Raw genomic sequence first — 23383 nt, 5'->3', positions numbered from 1 at the left:
TAAACAAGATAATACGAGAAGTAAATGAAAGTGAAAAAATGTAATTATAGTTTTCAGCACAGATAATACGAAAAATAATGAGTAAAAATAATAAAATTTTTGGCTAGTGAAGAAATAAGATAATACGGAAAATAAAAAAAAATAAATGTACAGATAAAAGATATGAAAAATATAAATAATAATCAGATAATACGAAAAATAATTAATAAAAATCAGATAATACTGAAATAATAAATAAAAATCAAATAATACTGAAATAATAAAAGTCTAATAATAAGAATTATAAAATTAAAATATCAGCTAATACGTAAAATGATAAATAAATAAATCAGATAATGCAAAAAAATATTATATAAAAATCAGATAATACGAAAATAATAAATAAAATCAGATAATGCGAAAAATAAATAAAATAGCTCTTGCTGTAGTTATTAAATCAGGTAATACGATAAATAATAAGATACAAAAATAAAGGACAATGTTAGTAAATTAGTCGATCAGAAAATACGAGAAAATAATTAAAAAAAATAAAATATACCAGATCTGAATACAGTAATAATAATAATAATAATAATAATAATAATAATAATAACAGTAGTAGTAGTAGTAGCAGAAGTAGTAGTAGTAGTAGTAGTAGTAGTAATAATAATAATAATAATAATAATAATAATAATAATAATGATAATAATAATAATAATAATAATAATAATAATAATAATAACAGACCAAAACAAGAGATAAGTTTTTAACACTCTTATCTGCAAGGTTACACAGATAAGAGCCTTCAAACGATGCTTTATCTTCTTAAGCATGAGTTATCGAGAGAGGAATTTTAGAGAGCAAACAGTCGGGCATGATTATAGAGGTTTGTTGTGTAGTGGTGGTTGTGTGAGTGAAGGAGTTGGTTCTGCGTCATTTCATGGTTAGCAGGATTTTTGTAAGTAAAATAATAATAATTAATAATAATAGTAATAATAATAGTAATAATAATTGTAATAATAATAGTAGTAGTTGTAGTAGTGGTAGTAGTAGTAGTAGTAGTTGTAGTAATAATAATAATTACAATAATGATAAGAAAAATAATACTAGTAGTAGTAGCAGTAGTAAGTTTTTCGCACGAGAACGCCTTAAAAATGTGGCAATAATAATAATAATAATGATAATAATAATAATAATAATAATAATGACAATTTCCGAACGAAAACGTCTTTATAAAGTAAGATGCCTACATATTTTCTCCTTTATCTGGTAGTGCTAAGAAAAATACTTTTATGTGCATTTTTTTTTTCATCGTTTCATGCTGTTGTTTTAATTACTCCAGTGTCACGCCTATATTGGCATACCTATAATACATACTTCTTCACAGGGTGTATTCCCCCCATACCACCCTCCATAGCCCTCCTACCCCGTATTGCCCACTCCTTTTCACCTGATTCACGCTTTTTTCAGTCCCTTTTCCATCTCTTCCTACACTTTTTCTGTCCCTTCTTTTCCCCTCTCATCACGCATACCCCGCCTTTGTCTATATCACGCCTTATTTCTTTCCGTCATGCGTCTATCCTTACGCACACTCACGCTTTTCTACCCCCTTTCTCACCATCTTAAATAGACAATCACGCTTTTTAATTTTTCCGTTCTTTCTCCCTCCTCAAGTACAAACACTCACGTTATTTATTACGTCCGCCAAGGAAGTTATGTTTTCGCCCCTGTCCGTTTGTTTGTTGGTTGGTTAGTTTGTGAACAAGATTACACAAAAACTACTGGACGGATTTCCACGAAACTTGGTAGAAGAATGGACCTTGGCTCAGAATAGACTCCATTAAATTTTGGTGCGGATCCGGATAAAGGTGCGGATCCAGGATTTTTTTTTTTTTTTTCACTCTAACATTGCGAGATGGGCGTTTTTCGGTAAATTTTGGCCTTGGCGGAGGTATGCGCTCTACTGAGTGCCATTCTAGTTTGTTAATTTATTTTTTTATTTAATGTCTTTATATCCCTCTTCTCATGCAAACATTTGCTTTTTTATTTGTATCCTCATTTTTCCCTACACACACACACACACACACACACACACACACACACACACACACACACACACACACACACACACACACACACACACACACACACACATATTTCCTTCACCAACACCTCTCATTCAACACCCATCATAACAACGGTATAAAAGTTACTAAAAGCCACTAATTGTCTATGGCCAGAGATTGTAGTGGGTGTTGGGTGTAGTGGGTGTAGGGTGCAGTGGGTGTAGGATGTAGTAGGTATTGGGTGTAGTGGGTGTATGGTGTAGTGGGTGTAGGATGTAGAGGGTGTGGGTGTTGTGCTGTGGTGGTTGTAATTGTTTTTGTTGTGGTTGTAAATGTGGTGGTGGTGGTAGTTATTCTTGTAGTGGTTATTGCTACTGTGGCGATGGTAGTAGTGATGGTAGTAGTGGTGGTGGTGGTAGTAGTAGTAGTAGTAGCAGTAGTAGTAGTAGCAGTAGTATGTTTAGAGGTGAATATTCATTTTAGCTCTCAGAATAGCAAGGTGACTGTGTTTTCATCTCTCTCTCTCTCTCTCTCTCTCTCTCTCTCTCTCTCTGATTTTTGGACAATGTGAGGTTCCTGATTAATACAGAGTGGTCCAAAAATAGCACTTCACTCGAAACTCGCCTGATGGTATCTTATGTTTTTCGGGAACGGCTCAGTCTGCTGGTGTGGGCGTGGCTGTGGGAGTGGGAAATGAATAAATTGATAGAATACACACCTATAACGCTAAGTGAGCCGTCCCTAGCACACGAGAGTCGCTTAGCAGAGTGGAAAAAGTGCATTATTTTTTGGCCACCCTGTATGTGAAGAAAAATTCCTGTTAATGCAAAGATGAAGTGATTAAAGTACAGTAATAGTACGTCAAATTGTAAGGACAGTCATTTATTTATTTATTGAGGTTTTGTGTGTGTGTGTTTGTGTAATTCACCGGGTCGGTCAGGATCACTTGATGGTCGTGATGGTTAGCTTTTACCTTCCCGGAAGGGAGCTGAGAGCTCATATAGTCCGATCTAAGGGCAAGGCTGTGACCTTCACACACGCACACACCCGTCCCCTTGCTCAAGGGGGACAGTAACCACCCACCTCGTCAATGAAACTTTTCGCAACCTGAGCGAGGCGCGAACTCTCGTCCGCCAGTTGGCAAGCGAGAACGTTACCACTGCACCAGCGAGCGGTGTGTGTGTGTATGTGTGTGTGTGTGTGTGTGTGTGTGTGTGTGTGAGAGAGAGAGAGAGAGAGAGAGAGATTCCCCAACCCTAAAACTATAGATGCAGGTTTCCATAAAATTTTGAATAAGATTGTTATAAATTGGGTGTTGGTGAAAGGACACCTTCACGTGGTAGCACCGATACAACAAGACACGGTTAACAAAAACATCATTAAGTTCCCTCCCTATCCCTTGTCATGAAGATGGTAGGGGGGTAGCTTAAAGGCCCTCTCCCACTTCGGCGAAAGTGGGGAAGATAAAGTCACGATGTGTCAAAAATCCCTAATCGTGGGTATTCGTGATCAAAATCTTGTCCATTCGTGGCATGTCGCCAATACGTCGCACGAGGTGGAAATTTGTCGTGGGGGGCCACGACGTTTTCATGCTGCATGAAAACGTTGTGGCCCTCCACGATTTTGTAAAATTTCGCAGATTAGTCGTCAACAACAAGGCGACGCCTCAGCGACGTCGGCGATTACCCGGCGTATAAACCGCGTATGATCGCCGACATTGGCGAGGCGCCGGCGGTGAAAAAAAACGTTGAGCTGTCGTACGGTCATACGGCGAAACGTTGGCAATGTATCGGCGATGCATCGGTGAGGTTAATACGACATAGCCTACGTAAACCGTACGATACGTACCGGGTTGTGCGACAGTAATATTTCATCTTATGAATGTCGGTGATATATCGCCGACATGTAGGCGAACTCAGAGGAATAACGTCGTGCCTCTTGCGCCAATGCATTCGCCGACATAACGACGATACATCGTCGACAGCACGCCGCCGTTGTACCTTTATCGCCGTTGAATCGCCGTAAAAAAAAAACGTTAAAATTTGAATTTAGAATAATGCTTGCGCATTACGCCGACATATCGGCGATATGTCGGCTACTAGTCGCCGGTTATATCATATACTCCGCCGAGGTGTCGGCGTTTTGTCGTATTGGTGTCGCCGGTATTACGCCGACACCACGATTCTTGGTCAGAGTGGTCGACACATCACCGACTTCGGCCATGAAAATTGCCTATTTACGCCGAAGTGGGAGAGGGCCTTAAGCCTGCAGTCCACCGAGTTCACGTCTAGAATGAGCCTGGGACCACCACCACCACCGCAACAACAACAACAAAAGAGGAATGTGCCAAAAATCCACATACCTCAACTAATGACTGCGGGGTATTCCATTCAAAACACACGTAGAGCTACACCTTGCCATAGGATAGCGAAATTTTTGAGTATAACTTCTCGTGTCAGGTGGCCAGGCGCATAACAGTACGAACGCCAAGTAAAAATGTCCATCGCTTAAACCCGGCAAGGAATTAATTGATTTTTTTTTTCCCCTGTAATAATCCATGCTTTTCCCATATTATAAAACACCACGCATACAACGTGGTATGTTAATATCTCTCCACTAGAAAATCACGTAGCTGTATTCAGTGTGTTTTTGGGGGCTGCTGCGTCTGATGGTGTGGCCCTAAGCGTGGCAGTGGGAGAAGGAAGTGTCGCAGAGTAGGCATTGATAAGGGTGATGAGCAGTAAACATGAGAGATTGCCCCGCGGAGTGCAAGAGAAGTGCTGTGTAATATATGTTCAGTTTATTACCCTTGTAGTTGTGGTGGGTACTGTTGTGCATATTTCCGCTGCGATGTCTTTACTATTGTTATGCTGTATCGGTTTATCATTATCTGTCTGTCTGTCTAACTTTTTGTGTACCTATCTGTCAATCTGTCTGTCTGTATATCTATCTGCATCTCTATCTGTGTCTGTCTATCTCTGTCAGTCTATCTGTCTACCTATCTGTCTGTCTTTTTATCTATCTATCTATCCATCTATCTGTATGTCTCTGTCCATCTACAGTATATCCAGTCTCAGCATGGTGTCATCTTGGCTACGAGACGAATTAATAGATTGGGGCACTGGACTAGCAGCCTACGTAGCCCTCACCCTCCTAGCAGCCGTCTCATTAGTCCCCCTGCTTCGGTGGCGTCACAAGGTAAGCGCGGAAGACGAGCAGGTGATGCGGAGTATGGCTAAAATTGAAATAAAAATGGGTGTACAGTACCTTTTTCACCTTAACCTGGCCCACATTTTTGCTCTTTCTGCAGCTTACTTCAGATAGCTCATTGACAGTGCTACGACTCTACATCTTTTCCACAGTGCTTCATCGTGACTAACATCATATTTCACTTTTAACATATTCTTCTCAGCATTGAAGATGGAGAGATGACAACTTTAAGCCAAGTTTTAGAGAGAGAGAGAGAGAGAGAGAGAGAGAGAATCTTCCCAAAATTGAACGAATACATAGCGGAAAAATCGAACCATCTGAAACACTCACTAGTAGGGATGGGGTTATCATTGTATTTCGCCAGTTGTAAATTTTCTTCAAACGTGAATGGGAAAATAGTGACTGTACCCTACCCTACCCTACCTTACCCTACCCAACCTAATCCAACCCAACCCAACCCAACCCAGCCCAACCCAACCCAACCTAACCTAACCTAACCTAACCTAATCTAACCCAACCCACCCCAACCTAATCGTCTTGAGAGGGAGGAAATTAAGTTTTGTATTTAATTCCTTTTCATTTTATCACCAGGTGTGGCTCATTGACCAGATCCCCGGCCCCAAAACCTTACCTGTCGTGGGAAATGCACTGGATATCAACGTAGAGCCGTGGAGTAAGTTATGTGATTGACCCTTCTAGTATGTAAGATCAGGCTGGTGGTGGTGATGGAGGTAGTGGTGTGTGTGTGTGTGTGTGTGTGTGTGTGTGTATGTGTGTGTGTGTATGTGTGTGTGTGTGTGTGTGTGTGTGTGTGTGTTTACCTAGTTGTGATATACAGGAAATGAGCCACGCTCCTGGGGTCCCGTCTCTGTCTCTCAATAAGTTAAATTTTGCTTTAAACTCGTTTAAGTTTTTAGACTGGACGATCTCTTTGTCCAGGCTATTCCACAAATCTATGCTTCTGTAAGGAAAACTATATTTCTTGATATACTTCAAGCAGCTTGGTTTCTTCAGTTTCATTCCATGTCCTCTTGTTACTCTCGTATCCCATACAAACAGATCTCTGTCAGTTTTATCTACTCCCGTCATGGCCCTGAACACTGCAATCATGTCGCCCCTCTCTCTACTTTCCTCTAAGGAAAGCAAATCCAGCTTTTCCAAGCTCTCTCTGTACGACAAATCTGCCAGGCTGGGGACCATCTTGGTTGCTGTTCTTTGTATTCTCTCAGTCTTGTTTATATCTTTCTTTTTGTGTGGGGACCACACTACTGCTGCATATTCTAACCTGGGGCGAATCGTGGCCACTATCAATTTTTTCATTATCTCCTCATCCATGTAATGAAATGCTACGCTGATGTTAGTCAAGAGTGTATAAGTCTCTCTACTGTAACTGTCTTGTTAATGTGTTTTTCCGGTGACAAACTATCCTGGACTCTCACTCCCAAATCATTCTCTTCTCTCGCTTTTGTGATTGGTTCATTACCGATTAAATAATTCAGTGATGTCCTCTTGGTACTTTTAGCCATTTCCAATATATATATATATATATATATATATATATATATATATATATATATATATATATATATATATATATATATATATATATATTTTTTTTTTTTTGCGTTGAATTTAATTTCCCACATCCGGCTCCAATCATGTATCCTATCCAGATCCTCCTGCAGCATTTTACAGTCTTCCTCAACTTCTACTTTCCTCAAGATCTTTGCATTTTTGCATCATCTGCAAACAGACATGCATAACTGTTTATTCCATCTTCCATATCGTTTACGTAAATCAGGAACATTACTGGCGCTAACACGGAGCCTTGTGGGACTCCACTTGTTACTTCCCTCCATCCAGACATCCTGTCCTTTATTACTGTCCTCATTTGTCTGTCTCTCAAGAAGTCTCTCATCCACTCTAGGAGGTTTCCCTTCAGTCCTCCTATATGCTCCAGTTTCCACAATAGTTGCTTATGGGGTACCTTGTCGAAGGCCTTCTCCAAATCTAAATACACACAATCCACTCAACCGTCTCTCTCCTGTAACACGTCGATCGCTCTTGAGTAAAAGCTCAACAAGTTGGAAACACATGACCTTCCACTTCTGAATCCAAACTGACTTTCAGCCGAAACGTTCATCTCTTTCAGCAGATATTTATCCATCTATCTTTCAGGATTCTCGCACAATTTTGTGACCATGCTGGTCAGGGACACTGGTCTATAATTCAGGGGTTCTTCCCTGTTTCCTCTCTTATTAATTGGTACCACGTTTGCCCTCTTCCATCCTCGAGGCACTTTCCCTCTTCCAGAGAACATACAAACTGTAAATCTTACCCGCCAGTTGTTCTCTCCATTCCTTCAGTACCCAGTTAGAGATGCCATCCGGTCCTGGGGCTTTCCTAACATCTTGAGTTTCCAGTAATTTATACACTTCTTGCACTTTCACTTTTATATCTTGTGTGTGTGTGTGTGTGTGTGTGTGTGTGTGTGTGTGTGTGTGTGTGTGTGTGTGTGTGTGTGTGTGTAGTCAATAACCCTTTCAATCTTAAAGTCGTTAAAGTGGTTACAGTGAAATGGCAAAAGAAATTAGTTCCACCTTCCAGGACTGTTCCAAACGATCATGGATTGAGCCGGCATATATAGTAAAGTGAATTTATTTAAGTGGTTAAAGTGGTGGAAGTAGTTGAAGTTTCGTTTCGTTTTCATTTTCGTTTTTCAAGGTTCCAACATGTTTGCATGCATCAGCCTAGGTCACCTAATGGTGGCTCTCCATGGTGCTTGATCTCTGGCAGCGTCCTCTCTTCATCACAACACGAATACACTCCAGTCCCATCTTACCTCTCAACTCTTCCATCGTAAACGTAGCCCCCTCACCCGCACAGGCCTTGCACTCAAAGACACACTGCACATCCACCTAATCATTGCCATTTCTGTGCATTTGAACCTGCGAATATCCTCTTCCTTTACTGCCCAGGTCTCACTACCATACAGCATTACACTCCAAACACATGCTGCATACAAAGATCCCTTAGTACGGAGGGAGAGCCCCCTCAATGTCAGGAGAGTCAACAGCTCCCTGAACTTCTTCCAACCACTCCTCACTCTAGGCACAGAGCCAGCTGCTGCTCCACCTCCAGCACATAATATGTCTCCTAAATAACAAAACTCTTCCACACACTCAAGAGACTCACCAGCAAGTTCAATCTTTTCTATCTATCTATCTATCTATTGCCAGACGCCATAATCCTGTAAAGGGTGGCTATTCACACGTGACAATCTCCATTGCTCTCCCTGACACACCGCACACATAAAATCAGCATTATCTCGCAGTCTACCACTAGTACTACTACATCTCTTATGCACTCACATATCACAAACGCAGCACAAGATGGAATTACTTCCCATGCCCTTGTGACAAATTGCACATGGCCACCCTCCCTCTTCTTTGACAGTACCCCCCCCCCAGTGGATAAAGAAATTTGTACTACATTCCAGGACTGTTCCAGACCATCACAGGGCGGTCCAGCATATGGAGTAAACACGCACCTATAATACGGGTGTGGTTGGGTTTCGTCCCTGTGGTACAACTGTTAAAGTGTCATCAGGCAGAGGTATGCATGTTTACTGTTGTGTGTTTACTGTACTTGGGTTTGCCATGTAGGGAGGCTGGAGAATGAGAGACCGTCCAGAAGAGTGCATTGAGTGAGTGGGAGAGGAGGAGGGGGAGACTGAGGATGAAGTGGAGTGAGAGAGGTAGATGGAGAGACCAAGGATGAGGTGGAGTGAAAGAGGAGGAGGAGGAGGAGGGAGAATGAGGAGGGAAGGATGAAGTGGAGAGATGTAATGAGAGAGGGAGTTGTGAGTTGGAGGGAGGGCAACCAAGTGGTAGAGGGTAGGGTGACATGGAGGTGATTTGTTTGTGACCACCCCTTACAGGATTAAGGCCTGAAACTATAGATAGATAGAGAGCCTTCACTCAAACCTGACAGAGATATCTAACCCATTCTTGCTCAGTTCATAGCTAAGTGTTTGTAAGATTGAAGTGTTAATATGATTAGTAACCATAGAGATTCATTTCTACCTCATAATGAAGGCTCATCGAATATCATGCAACCACGACTTAGTAATGAGTTGTAGGAGTGACCCAATTCCCCCAGACAGTACAAATTGACTATAGTTGTTGCTGTTGTTTTGCATTACAGAAAGTATCCCTTATTTGTTACTTCTCTCCCTAACCCCTTGAATTTGGTGATGTCTGTTTGGTTTGTTCATGCACCTTCCAGGCAATTTTACACAACTTTAGAAAGGCCTTTCATGCTGAAGGGGTTAACAAAGGCTGTATCTAACCCCTCCACTTAAGAAAACTTTGTCTGGTCTGAATAAAATTGTTTAAAGGTAGTACAGTATTTAAAAAATGTCATCAGATTGAAGGGCTTCAACATTGCAAAGGGACAAATTTTACTTGTACAAACCAGTGCCATTGTAGATTAAAATGCTCTTACACACAAATTCGCAATAGACATGAGGGCAGGAGAGGAAGAGGCTTTCTTAGCCCCCTTCTTTTGGGTTTTGATAAATTTTGTGATAATTTTTAAGGAAAATATTTTAAATGGCAAGAAGAGGGGGAGTGGCCATGTGCGATTTCCCATAAGGACATGGGAATAATTCCATCTTGTGCAGTGTCTGTGATAAGTTGGTGTATAAGAGATGTAGTGGTATTAGAGGTAGGCTGTGAGATAACGATGATTTCATATGTGTGGTGTGTTGGGGAAAACAGGTGGATATTGCCAGGCATGAAAGGACTGAACTTGCTGGTAAGCCCCTTGAGTGTGTGGAAGAGTTTTGTTGTTTGGGAGACATTATGTGCTGGAGGTGGGGCTGGAGCTAGCTCTGTGGCTAGAGTGAGGAGTGGTTGGAAGAAGTTCAGGGAGCTGTTGCCTCTCCTGACATTGAAAGGGTTCTTCCTCTGTGCCAAAGGATCTTTGTACTGTATGTGGTATGTGTTAAGAGTGTAATGCTGTATGGTAGTGAGACCTGGGCAGTAAAGAAAGAGGATATTCGCTGGCTCAAACGTACAGAAATGGCAATGATTAGATGGTTGTGCAGTGCATCCCTGAGTGGGAGGCCTGGGGGTCCAAGTTTATGTGGAAGAGTTGAGAGGTAGGACGGAATTGGAGTGTGTTGGTGTTGTGATGAAGAGGGATAGATCGAGATGGTTTGGGTATGTGGAGAGGATGGGGGATGATAACTGGGTGCAGAAAATGCGAAGCATTAATGTCATGGGTAGGGTTGCTAGAGGTAGACCGAAAAAGACCTGAGACATGGTCATTGAGTGTGACCTCAGGGATAAGGAACTAAATCGGGAAGATTGAGCAGCATGGAGAGCCACCATTAGGTGACCAAGGCCAACACATGCAAGTATGTTGGAGTCTTCAAAAATGGAGCGAAGATATGTGCATACAGTACTGTACTGTACTGTATGTATATACAAAGTGAATGTCCCATAGTGTACCTGAAGGACAGTCCCATGGAAGCAGTTGCTTGCCTGTGGTTGACAGGTTTGATTGGCCAGACAGATTAAGATTTAGCAGTAGCAAGAACAGCTGTAAATATTTTCAATCTTTGTCTTTATAATCCCCCAGGATGTCATCCATTAGTCTGTTACCCTCTGAGAATCAGAGGAAATGTTTAATGGTAAGAAACACCTTTACACATTCTCTTAGATGGTGATTTTTGTACCTCATGCTTTCCTTGTACTATGACAATTTTTTAGATGCTAAGAAAGATAGAGATGAAATCATTTAATATGGCAGGTTGGTATGACACAAGTCAGGTTACATAGGCACAGTACGTGGGAAAAAATATCCATAGAGTAAAAGAGCATATTGTGGGATAGCATTCATGGCTATCTTTTCATTCATCCCTTATGTGTGCTACTTCAGGTGATCTTGGGCAGCCAGCGCCATCTAGTAAAGAGCCAAGAGTACACTTTTTTACAACCCTGGCTGGGTACCGGCCTTCTCACATCCACTGGTGGGTTAACTGTCTCACTTACCCTTCAGTGATACATTAGTACATTCAATATAATTATATCCTTGTGAAATGATTCTTGCAATTAGGACTTCAGTCATCATTGGTCCATCTTGTAAAAGAGATTTTTAAAAACAGATACCGTATATTAATTGTTACTGACTTCCGTACACTCTGTATCCTCATCCTACCAGCCCAGTGATATGGATTAAATATTTAGGCAGTGCTTCTTGCTGTACTATAATAAATGTTTTCAGCACTGTAACTGCTCTCATATGTAATTGTGGCAGTCACCAGATTATTATTATAGTACATGGGAAATATCTTTTAGACTGAAAGTGCTAGAAACTGTCTCATTTAACACCTTCCATACAGTTTGTTTTGTTGGAAAGGCTCCAACATGCTTGCATGTGTCAGCCTTGGTCACCTGATGGTGGCTTTCCATGCTGCATGATCTCTGGCCATTCTGTTCTGTCCCTCATCCCTGATCAAACTACATGTATATGATTTCATCCCAAGTCTGTTTTAGTCTGCCTCTAACAACTTTACCTGCAACATTCACACCTCTCACCCTCTGCACACAGTTTTCATCCTCCATCCTCCTTACATGTCATGACCATCTCAGTCTTCCTTTTCTCATCACATTACTACATTCAGAACCTATCCTTCCTCTCAACTCTTTATTCACAGTCCCCCCCCCCAGACATGTCATTCAAGGACACACTATACATCCATTGCATCATTCTCATATCTGTATTTCTAGGATACAAATATCCTCCTCCTCTTCTGCCCAAGTCTCACTAGTGTAGAGCATTACACACCTAACACATGCTGCATACAAGGACCCCTTAGCACAGAGCAAGAGCCCTCTCAGTGTCAGGAGGGGCAATGACTCTCTGAAATTCTTTCAACCACTCATCATAGTCATAGAGCTAGCTCCGGCCCCACCTTCAGCAAATGTCATGTCCCCCAAATATCAAAACAGCTCCACACACTAAGCAGGCTTCCCCACAAACATAATTGTTTCCGACCCATCTCCTTCAGTATGCTGTAGTTTACATACCACAAACTCAAAGTCAGCATTAATTTGCAGCCCACCCCAAATATCACTACATCTTTTATGTACCCAGTTATTACAAACACTGCACTATATGGAGGTATTTACCACATCCTTGTAGCAAACTGTGCATCATCATACTCCTGCTGTGACAGCACCACCACCTGTCCTAGTTATTCACTATTATTGTATCCACATTTACTTTCAGACTTGTATCTCATTCCATCTTTCATTTGGTTTTGTTTTTGAAGGCTCCAACATGCTTTCATGTGTCAGCCTTGGTCACCAAATGGCAGTTATCCATGGTGCTTGATCTCTAGCAGCCTTCCTATTCAGTCTCATATCCCTGAGGTCATGCTCAGTGACCTCATCCCAGGTCTTTTTCAGTCTGCCTCTCACAGCCCTACCCCTAACATTAACACTTCTCACTTTTTGCACCCAATTATCATCCCCCATCCTCTCCATATGCCCAGACCACCTCAATCTACCTCTCCTCATCACAGCACCAATACATTCTAGTCCCATCCTCAACTCTTCCATCATAAACTTAGCCCCCCAGGCCTTGAACTCAGGGATGCACTGCACATCCACTTACCGGTAATCATTGTCATTTCTATACATTTGAGCCTGCGAATATCCTCTTCCTTTACTGCCCAGGTCTCACTACCATATTCAGTCAATCAAAGACAACACACAGCTGCATGTACAGCCTCCTGATATCCATCCTTCTGAATCTTACCTCCATCATGAGGACAGGGTCCACCTGGCCAGGCTGAGATTTGGGCATCATCAAACCCTCTTGAGTTATCAGAAGAGGCTGGATGACTCAGTTGCTGATGTCTCTCCATTTTGCAGCACAGCACCCCATACTGTTATGCACATTATGGAAGACTGCATTGCACACAATCATGTGCACCAGCAACAGAGTTTACACTCCATGAGAGCGCTGTGGGAAAGCCCGGTCTCAGCCGTGGCCTTCCTTAGGGACCTAGGCTGTTTGGCCAGACTGCCTAGGGTCAACTACTGTACTACTACTACTACACTCCTAACACATGCCACATACAAAGAATCCTTAGCACAGAGGGAGAGCCTTCTCAGTGTCGGGAGAGGCAACAGCTCCCTGACCTTCTTCCAACCACTCCTAACTCTACCCACAGAGCTAGCTCCAGCCCCACCTCCAGCATTTAATATGTCTTCCAAATAACAAAACTCTTTCATACACTCAAGAGACTCACCAGCAAGTTCAGTTCTTTCGTGCCTGACAGTCTCCACATACTCTCTCCAACACATCATACACATGAAATCAGCATTATCTTGCAGTCTACCTCTAATACCACTACATCTCTTATGCACCAACTTACCACAAACACTGCACAAGATGAAATTACTTCTCACGTCCTTTGGGGGAATTGCACATGGTCGCTCTCCTTCTTTGGCAGTACCACCGTCAGCCCTAGATACCATCACTTTTATTTTATCTGCATTTACTCTTAAACCCTTGTGCCATGCACCATCTCTCCACTTGCCAAATCTTTCCTCCGCCTCCTTTTCATTCTGTGCAGTGAACACCAAATCATCAGCAAACAACATCTTCCATGGGAGTCCATTTCTGCAGTCAGGTGAGAGGACTTCAAGTACCATGAAGAACAACAGGGGGCTCAAGACTGACCCCAGATGCACACCAACATATACAGAAAACTAACCACTCAAATCTCCAGTCACCCTTACCTGGGTGTGAACACCCACATATGTGGCCATAACCACCCTAACCAGCCACTCCTTGATCCCAAGCTTTCTTATTGCCCACTTCACCACCTCTCTAGGGACTTTGTCAAAGGCCTTCTCCAAAGCAACAAAAACAAAGCACAGTTCCCTTTTCTTTCCTATATATTTTTCCTGAAGCTGTTGAACAATGAATGTGGCATCAGTGGTCCTTGTGACTGGCATGAACCCAAACAGCATCTCATCAGTATTTACTCTTTCTCTAATCATACTGTCTAGAACTCTCTCCATTACCATCAGTATCTGGTTCAAAAGCTTTATATCTCTATAATTTCCTCTTTCCAGGGCATTGCCCTCCCCCTTGTACACATTTACAGTTATACCCTTCAGCCAGTCATCTGGGACAACACACTCACATATTATCATATTAATCATGTCAGTGACTAACCCCACTCCTGTGTCTCCTGAGGCTTTCAGCATTTCAGAAGTCAACCCAGATACACCTGCTGCCTTCCTCACCTGCATCCTGCCTATTGCCCTGCTCACGGTGGCAGTGTCAATCAAAGGCCAAGGGCCAAACACTGGATCTGCCAACATCAAACTTTCCCTGTCCCAGTTAAACTCATTCAACAACCAGTTGTAATGCTCTCTCCGGGCATCTTTAGTATCCTCGCTGTTCACCACTACCCTTCCTTCATCATTTTTCATACACTGCTCACCTATGATATCCCTGTTCTCCCTCATCATCAGATTTGCCACCATTCATTATATATCATATTCTTCCTATTCACACAGCAGTATTTAGATTATCGAGTAAAAGTCTGCAAGACTCAGACCTCGCCCTGTAAACCCCTTTTCTACCCATACACTTGGCAGCCAAGCGTTCTTCTTTGTTACTACCCTTTTTTCATTCCTGGAAAAGCCTTCTTTTCTCCTTAACTGCAGCTTCTACACCCCCATCCCCCCACTAATTTACTTTATGTCTTGGGGTGCCCCTTATCTGTTGACACTGAATCAGCAACTCTCAAAAGGTTGTTCCTGAGGGCTCTCTTGTTCATGAACACTTCTGTCAATGTCTCCCTGTTCAGCCACCACTCTACTCATCCTGTTATAAAAGGTATCCCATACTGCTTGGTTTTTGAACTTCCATATTTTTGTCCTAGGTCCATAGGTCCTCTTTTTCATCACCTGCTTCTTAAGTACCATGTCACAAATCAATAACTTGTTTTGCTGCACACACTCCTGACTCCCTATAACTTTAATGTCCCTCACTAACCTCCTATCAGCCCTCCTGACCAGAAAATAGTCTGTCTGGCTGCTATTTTCCCGAGACTTGTATGTAATCAGCATACTCTCTCTTTTCCTAAAATATGTGTTTCTATATATCTATCTATTGCCAGACGCCTTAATCCCGTAAGGGGTGGCTACAAACAAATCACCTCCATGCCGCCCTGTACCCCGCCATTTCACTGCCCTGCTTCCAGTTCACACACCCCTATCTCATATACCTCTCCACTCCATCCCTCCATCTCATCCTTGTCCTCCGTCTCCTCCCCTCCACCTCACTCACATACACTCTCCTCATTAGTCTCTCACTCCGTCCTTTCCATATGGCCAAACCAGCTCAGTGTGTTTCTCCTAATGCTTCCTATCACATCCACATCCACACCACAATGATCCTTCACTTCCTCATTTGTCAGTCTGTCTCTCCATGTGACTCCACATGCTTCTCTCAAATAACTCATTTCCACTGCTCTCACTGTTGACTTCTGTCCCTCCAACAAGGTCCAAGCTTCACTTCCATATGTTAGAGTTGGTATCACAGTACTGTCATGTAGTAACCTGTGTTTCACACAATCATTTTCATTGCCTCCCCAAACTCGAGCATCCTTTCCTCTTCCCCATTTCTCCTTAAGCACCATGTCACATATCAATAACTTGTGTTGCTTCAGACACTCCTCACTCCCTATAACTTTAACATCCCTCACTAACCTATCAGCCCTCCCGACCAGGAAATAGTCTTTTTGGCTGCTGTTTCCCCCAGACCCGTATGTAATCAACCTACTCTCTCCTTTCCTAAAGTGAGTGTTGCACACAATCAAGTTCATTGCCTCCCCAAACTCAAGTTCAGTATCCCTTCCATTCTTAAGTCTTCCCTCTACCACCATCACATACATCACTGTCGACACCAAGTCATCAGCATACAGCACCTGCCAAGGGGTCTAGTTTGAATTTCATGTGAGAGAGCTTCAAGGATCATTATAAACAATAATGGTTGATTCACAGTATTAACTTTGCCCTAATAGTTTTCTGGTTCATCATCATCAACGTATCATTATCATCATCATCATCATTTGTTATTGTCATACTTCCTGATGCCTAAATTACACCTTCCAGGGAACCCCCCTGACAGTAGATGGCCATAACAAAATTGCCTACAGACTCCCTCATTCTCTCATGCATGTCACTTCTTCTTTCTGTCTCTCTTGTGAATGCACTGTTCCACTTTCCTCTTTCATATCACATATAGTATGCTTCTTCCAATATTATCTTAGTCTTACTTCAAAGTCCTTCTTTGAAACCCTCTCTGTGTACATTTTCATGTCTGTATTTCCTCAAGGAATATCTCTTCACTCATTCCAATGGCTAAAATGTCTCATTTGGAGTAATAGTGTTGCATAGGGTTAGTCCCCAAATTGACTGGAGGTTTTCTTATCATAAAATGGCATCAAGGCAAGTAGACTGGACATCTCTCCCTAAATGGACTATGGAAATCTAGTCTTAGGCCTTTCCATATCAAAGGAGCAAGAACAAATTAACTGACACCATTTATTCCCATCCCAATTTCCCCTCAGGCAGTAAATGGCATGCCCGGCGGAAGCTGCTGACCCCAGCCTTCCACTTCAAGATCCTGGAGGGGTTTGTAGAGGTGTTCAACCAGCAGAGTGCCAAGATGGTGGCACGACTGAGGGATGCTGCTGGACAACGACCACTCAACATCTTCCCTTTCGTTACACTCTGTACCCTCGACATCATCTGTGGTGAGCACCCCCCCCCCCTCCACTTTTTAAAAGTGAGTTTCAGACTAATTTTATTTTTCTCATAACTTTTCACTGCATTACTCTGTTCCTGTGACATTTGTTGTTAGCCTGCTGACATCTTTTTTTTGTTTTTCCCATAGCTATTGTCAGACCGTTTTCTTTATATTATAAAACCTCACTCACAATGTGTGCTCATAACATTATCTGCGGTCAGTAGGTTTTCATTTTGTTTCATTTAATTTCTTTTATAAAAGCTACAGCATGCTTGCAATCATCTGCCTTGATCACCTAATGGCTCCACTCTATGCTGCTTCATCTCCAGCAGCCTCTTTATTCAGTCCTTTATCCTTGATATCACACTGTATGACCTCATTCCAAGTCTTGACTTATTAATGTATACAATATGCTGACCTCTTTTAGTTTATTCTTGCTGTCACTTGATTATTGTAATCACTGTACAATGTACTTTTCGTACTGGAGTTCTTTGATACAGGCTTCATTTACACTTTCAGTATCATGGAGACCTCTTAAGGAGATAGGCTGCAAAAATAAAACATTTTAATAATGGAGTATTGTTGTTATTTATGATATGATGATAATGGTGGTTATAATTCTTGTATCATAGTATGTGTCTGGTACATAATCAATTAAAATCTTAACACAGTACTGCACTGTGCCTGTACATCTGGAGAATTTGAATTCTGGTTTATTGTCATAATTGTTGTAATCATTGGTAATTACTGTAATCAATTATTTTTCTCCATTAGGTGTGTTAATATGCCATCCTGTGGTGTTTGGTAGGGTCAGGGATAATGTAATACCATAATATAAACTGTATCCACAGAGACAGCCATGGGGATCAACATCAGCGCTCAAGACAACAGTGAATCAGAGTATGTGAGGGCGGTCAAGAGGTAAGTACACTTAGGATATGTACAGTATAGTATTTACAAAACTCTTGGTACTATGAAATAGGCACTTATTGCAGTAAATTTTGTCATATATTCTTATCCTTAGCTCCACTACACTCATCACTCTCCTTAACCCCAAGGATCAGTACCTCAGTCTGTCATTGTGTCTGTGGCTAGCTCCCGTTGATTGACAGATATAGAGATACATTTTCTTCAGAAGATCAGATCAGTATTAAGCCCAGTGGAGCACAACAGATTTTCCATGCATTCTTAGTCCTTACATTACATCTTGATCTTTCCTCACCTTACATGTTGGTGGGAATAAAGATGGTTGATGATGGTGGTGGTGGTGGTGGTGGTGATAGGGAGGAGGAGGAAGAATTGTATTATGATGTATAATGATGATGATGATAATGATATTTCCCTTTTATCCATTTTACTGGCATCAAGGATCAGCACCTTAGTTCGTCGTCGTCAAGTGCGCCCATGGCTGCACCCCAACACTTTGTATAATCTGCTGGGTTCGGGCAGAGAAGAGCAGGCCTGTTTAGATACACTCCACTCTTTCTCATACCATGCCATACAAACACGACGCAAGCTGTGGCAGACCAGGAATACTCAAGGAAAAGTTGGGGATGAGGGAATTGGTGAGTATGGATAGTGACTGATGTGTTTTGTTAATTAAGTGACAGAATGGTATTCTTCAGCCTTGCAGATCAGTCACTCTTCAGGGCCTGCAAACAACATTTGTTCAGTAAACTGTGATACTTTCCATTCCTCTCCTCAGGTCAAAAGCAGCGTCTGGCCTTCCTGGACCTGCTGCTGGAGGCATCTGCAGGAGGTGCTGGGCTGAGTAATGAGGACATCAGGGAGGAGGTAGACACGTTTATGTTTGAAGGACATGACACCACTGCCTCTGCCATCAACTGGACACTGTATCTCCTTGGCTGTTATCCAGAAATACAGGTGAAATCAGAGCCTTATCACATCAGTTGGTCTGGATTCTCAGCTGAATAAAATCTTGCGAAATTAGGTTGTTAAATGCATGTGGACCAGTAATACAAACACAGACAGTAGTAAAATAAGCCCAGTGGCAAATATGTACAGTAGCATAAATGTGTATGTTAGCAGCAAATAAGGGAGCCAGAGACAGTGTGCAAAATGGTGCATGCAACACACAGAAATGAAAATGTTGAGATAAATGAGTAGGGTCTCACTGAATGATAGAACTGAGAATTGTGTGCAACAAGATAGATTTGGCTTAAAATATAGTATGCTAACTGGTAGATTGAGATGGTTTGAACATCCCTCAAGAAGAGGTGAGGGGGACTTGTTGAGGAGGGTCTGAGGTATGAATGTGAAGGGAAGAATGCCCAAGAGGCAGATCAAGGATGCTGTCAGGTGAGGCCTTGCATATTGACCTTCATGACAGATGATGATGATGAGGTTAATGGCTAAGGTTTGCAACATGTGGAAATCTGCCATCAAGTGAAAAGATCTATACATGCTAGTGTGGTTTGTGGTCTCTGAATGTAAAAGTTCCTATGATGTAAACAGCATCTAATCACACGGCTTCAGTGTAACAGTTGGGGTTTAATTTGGAGTTTACACATAGAAGCTATTGTAGTTGTTGTTATTCTTGCTGTTGTCTGGACTGGAAAACCATCCATTTCAGCCAAGCACTTCCACAGATCATACTTGGAGGTTATGGTGAGGGACTGTCAGGGCTCTCAGAGTGATGTGCATCAGATAAGTGTCGGTTGTGGTGTGAGGGGCTTCATTACTGACTTGCTGTTTGAAATCACACTATGAATCACTGGAAGTAATAATAATTCATAAATTAGATGATGTGGCAGAACTGCCTTCTCACCTCTCACCCTCCCCTGCTTCTCCCACAGGCACGAGTGCATGAGGAACTGGACTCCATATTCGGTGCCTCAGACCGTGCCGCAACAATGGCTGACCTGCGGGAGATGAAGTACACAGAGAACTGCATCAAGGAGGCTCTTAGGCTCTTCCCCTCTGTACCTCTCCTAGGCCGGGAACTGAAGGAGGAGGTAGTCATAGGTTTGTGTTAATTGTTATTTGTGTAGCAGCACGTACAGGTACTTATAATTTATAGTAATGTCATAGTAACAGTCCATATGAGGTCCACTGAAGGACTGGATCTTCATTTCAGAGAGAAAATAGTAGCTGAAACCAGAAGCAATTTCTCCATGCTCACAAGGTATTGTACATATGGGAAATGAGTGTTAGTAATGATAATGCCCCATGTAAAAATTAAAGTGTTGGAATAGGAGGGTTTGTGTGTATATTCTCATGATGTCCTCCGTATAAACAGACAGGTTGCAAACATATAGAATGATATGGAAAGAAATTCTATCAGCACTCACTTTAAAAGACTGCTAGAGCTTGGGTTTCAAACACTGAACAGAGGGTAGATGTTGAAAGTGAGAGGGACAAATAGCCACCACATCAATGCAACTCCTGTATACTGTACTGTATATCAGACAGGAGGACCCTTTTAATTGATCTGAAAATGTTTTCAGATGGAAGGTAAATGGAACTACCATGATACTGGAGAAAAAAATAAATAAATAAAATAATTTGGTTTTACGCCAGGTATCTCCGAAGGGCTAAGGCGTTGCCCCTGGGTAGAGGACTTTGGATTGGAGCATGTAGCATTTTATGACCGGATGCCCTTCCTGATGGGTACCAATGACCTTTGTGTGGATTCGATCCTCTGACCCTTCGGTCATAGCAGAGCGCTCTAACCCACTGAGCCACGGCTGCTACAACCATGATACTGGAGACATATTCACAAATTGCTGCAGACTAGGTTGAAGTAGAAATGTCTAACAGACAGCACCAGTTGAACATAAGAATGATAAAAGGAATGCTTCATAAATGAAATTATTACTATACATAGAACATCCTCAATGAAAGATGCTCCATAGGATATATATTTCTCACCCTCAGTACAGTGATAGACCTCAGCACAACTTTATCATGGCTTTTGCCTACACTTCATTCCATCTTATTCTCCCTTCATGCATGTATTCTCCAATTCTGTGCTGTTTTGCATGTAGTTTCCTTGTCTTTCTCATATCTGCTTCAAAGTTGTTTTGCCATTTTACCTTTCTCTGTAAGTTACGCTTGACAAAACCACCACAGATGTAATCACTTTTACTTATGACATGGTTTTGAGATTGATTCTGAGCAGTAAGTGCATGGTACTAATAGTATTATATTTATGTTTTAAGATTATACAGTAGGTAATGCTGCTGATGGTTCTCCTACTTTCATACTACAGGTATCTCTTTTTGTCTTCATCTCCCCCCTAGGGGGGGGGCCATCTCCCTGCCCCCACAGGGAGGGCCTGCACCCGTAACTTGGCCAACAGCATATTCTGGCGGGCAGTTAGCATTCGGCTCCTGAATGCTTTTCTTTCATTTTTTAATGCATTATTACTGTAAAGCTGATTTCCCACTTTGTCCCAGTTTACAGCAACAGTTATGTGTAAAGATTTGTAGTATTTTAGAACAAACCTTTTACTTATAATGAAGACTGCCTGTATTTCCTGTTATAGTTGATGTGTATTCTCTTGATGGAACTGGACCACTCTCACAGCTTAAATACATTACAGTACTGTGTTGTAATGTCATGAAATGTAGTATGCCTTAGTTATGAGGCAGGAATGTCTTCTTGGTAATCACGGTAATCACCCCGCTAATCTGACTACACTTGGTCATCAACTGAACTGAAAAGGGTTAGGAATCATTGACAGGTAAGAACAAAGGCACCATAGTATTTTGTCCTTCCCCAGACAACTACCGCATCCCAGCCGGCACCACCATAGCCATCATGGTGTACAGCATTCATCGTGACCCTGAGCAGTTCCCAAACCCCAGTGTGTATGACCCAGACCGTTTCCTGCCGGAGAATGTAGCACGCCGACACCCGTATGCGTACATCCCTTTCAGTGCCGGACCCAGGAATTGTATTGGTGAGTGGCTGGGGTAAGGGGAGTGTGGACTTGTTAATTGTTCTCCCATTCTCATGCTTATTTTTCTTGTTTCTGGTTCGTACATCACCTCATCATTTAGGATGATGGTGATGATGATGATGATGATGATGATGACATTGTTCATGAAAGTGTAGTCAGTGATGATGGTGGTTAAGAGAGTGCAGTTGCTGATCATGTAAATACTGTTTTTGGCAATTATGATAATAAACCAACATAAATAACTGACAGCTACAACTCCATTGCTCATCCATCCACCTATCTCACACCTCTCTCATCAGGTCAGAAATTTGCACTGCTGGAGGAGAAGGTATTGGTGAGCAGTGTGTTAAGAGCATACAGGGTTGAGAGCATAACACGCCGGGAGGACCTCAGGGTGCTGGGTGAACTGGTGCTGCGGCCTGAGGATGGCAACACACTCAGGCTTATTCCCAGGGTATAGGTAGAGTCCTTATAGTTTGTCCTCATTAAGTAACACCTTTCATTCCATAACTTTCCTTTGCCCAGAGGTGGCTGGATAGTCAGTCTCATTCCCAGGGTATAGGTTGTGTCTTAGTACTATATCTTCTCCCTGCATAGTAACAGCTTTTCAGTCTCATAGGTCTCCCTTAACTCTTTTTGTGTACAGTGATGCCTTGTTAATTGAATCCTTGCAGCCTTCAGCAAGTTTTACTCAGTTCTTTGAAACATACCTCAGTTATTTTCATTCCAAGAGATGGAATTCACCAACAGAATGTAATGTTATCCAAGCTGACCACCATGAAATTGTATCTTAATTCGACTGCAGATATCCGTTATAATCCAGCTTCCAGCATTCCTCATGTGTATCACACCTTCCCTTCTGCTCATGGTTTAATGCAGAGTAAACTGGAATTCCATCTATCCTTATCCTTGTACAAATGTTTCTTGGCATTTGGATAGTCAGACACTTCTCTTTAACAGACTGTACTCTCACTGTTCATGTGCCAGCAGGTGGAAGTGACAGGAAAGCATGAACCTGATACAAAATGTGCATGGATACTTGTGCTGCATGAAACAGAACTGTAGAAATAATTTGGATACAAGTATGGTAACTATATTGTACTAAAGCTTGTGACAAGTATTCTGGGTAGTTATGTAATGGGGTATATAAAAGCCCGCGTTGCTTAGAGGTAATGTGGGGTTCCTCTCTTTGGCTCAGTGGTAACTTGCGCACGTATGAGGTGTGAGGGCCTGAGTTCAAATCCCAGCCAGACCAGTGATTAATTTGTTAAGTTTCAGGTCGGTCCTTTACATTGGTGGCAGCAGTGGGATGTGAGGTGGGGCTTAGAGGGCCATGATGTTGCTGACAGTGTCTTAA

General features: G+C 42.1%; 1 protein-coding gene across 1 annotated transcript; it reads left to right on the top strand.

Moving 5' to 3' along the window:
• Positions 1-5123: 5123 nt before the first annotated feature.
• Positions 5124-22486, top strand: LOC145391227 (cytochrome P450 4C1-like). Its single transcript, XM_080265903.1, has 11 exons — positions 5124-5243; positions 5847-5928; positions 8755-8870; positions 11202-11292; positions 16924-17109; positions 17954-18023; positions 18471-18667; positions 18808-18986; positions 19919-20087; positions 21847-22026; positions 22326-22486. The coding sequence occupies exons 1-11, from the start codon at positions 5124-5126 to the stop codon at positions 22484-22486; spliced, it is 1551 nt and encodes a 516-aa protein (XP_080122029.1).
• Positions 22487-23383: the final 897 nt, after the last annotated feature.

Source organism: Coenobita brevimanus, chromosome 17 (genome assembly GCF_032717465.1).
Source record: "Coenobita brevimanus isolate Jiangsu-jjx chromosome 17, ASM3271746v2, whole genome shotgun sequence".
Taxonomy (NCBI): Eukaryota; Metazoa; Arthropoda; class Malacostraca; order Decapoda; family Coenobitidae; genus Coenobita; species Coenobita brevimanus.
The sequence above is the reverse complement of the archived record's forward strand: the minus strand, read 5'-3'. Positions and strand labels throughout refer to the sequence as shown.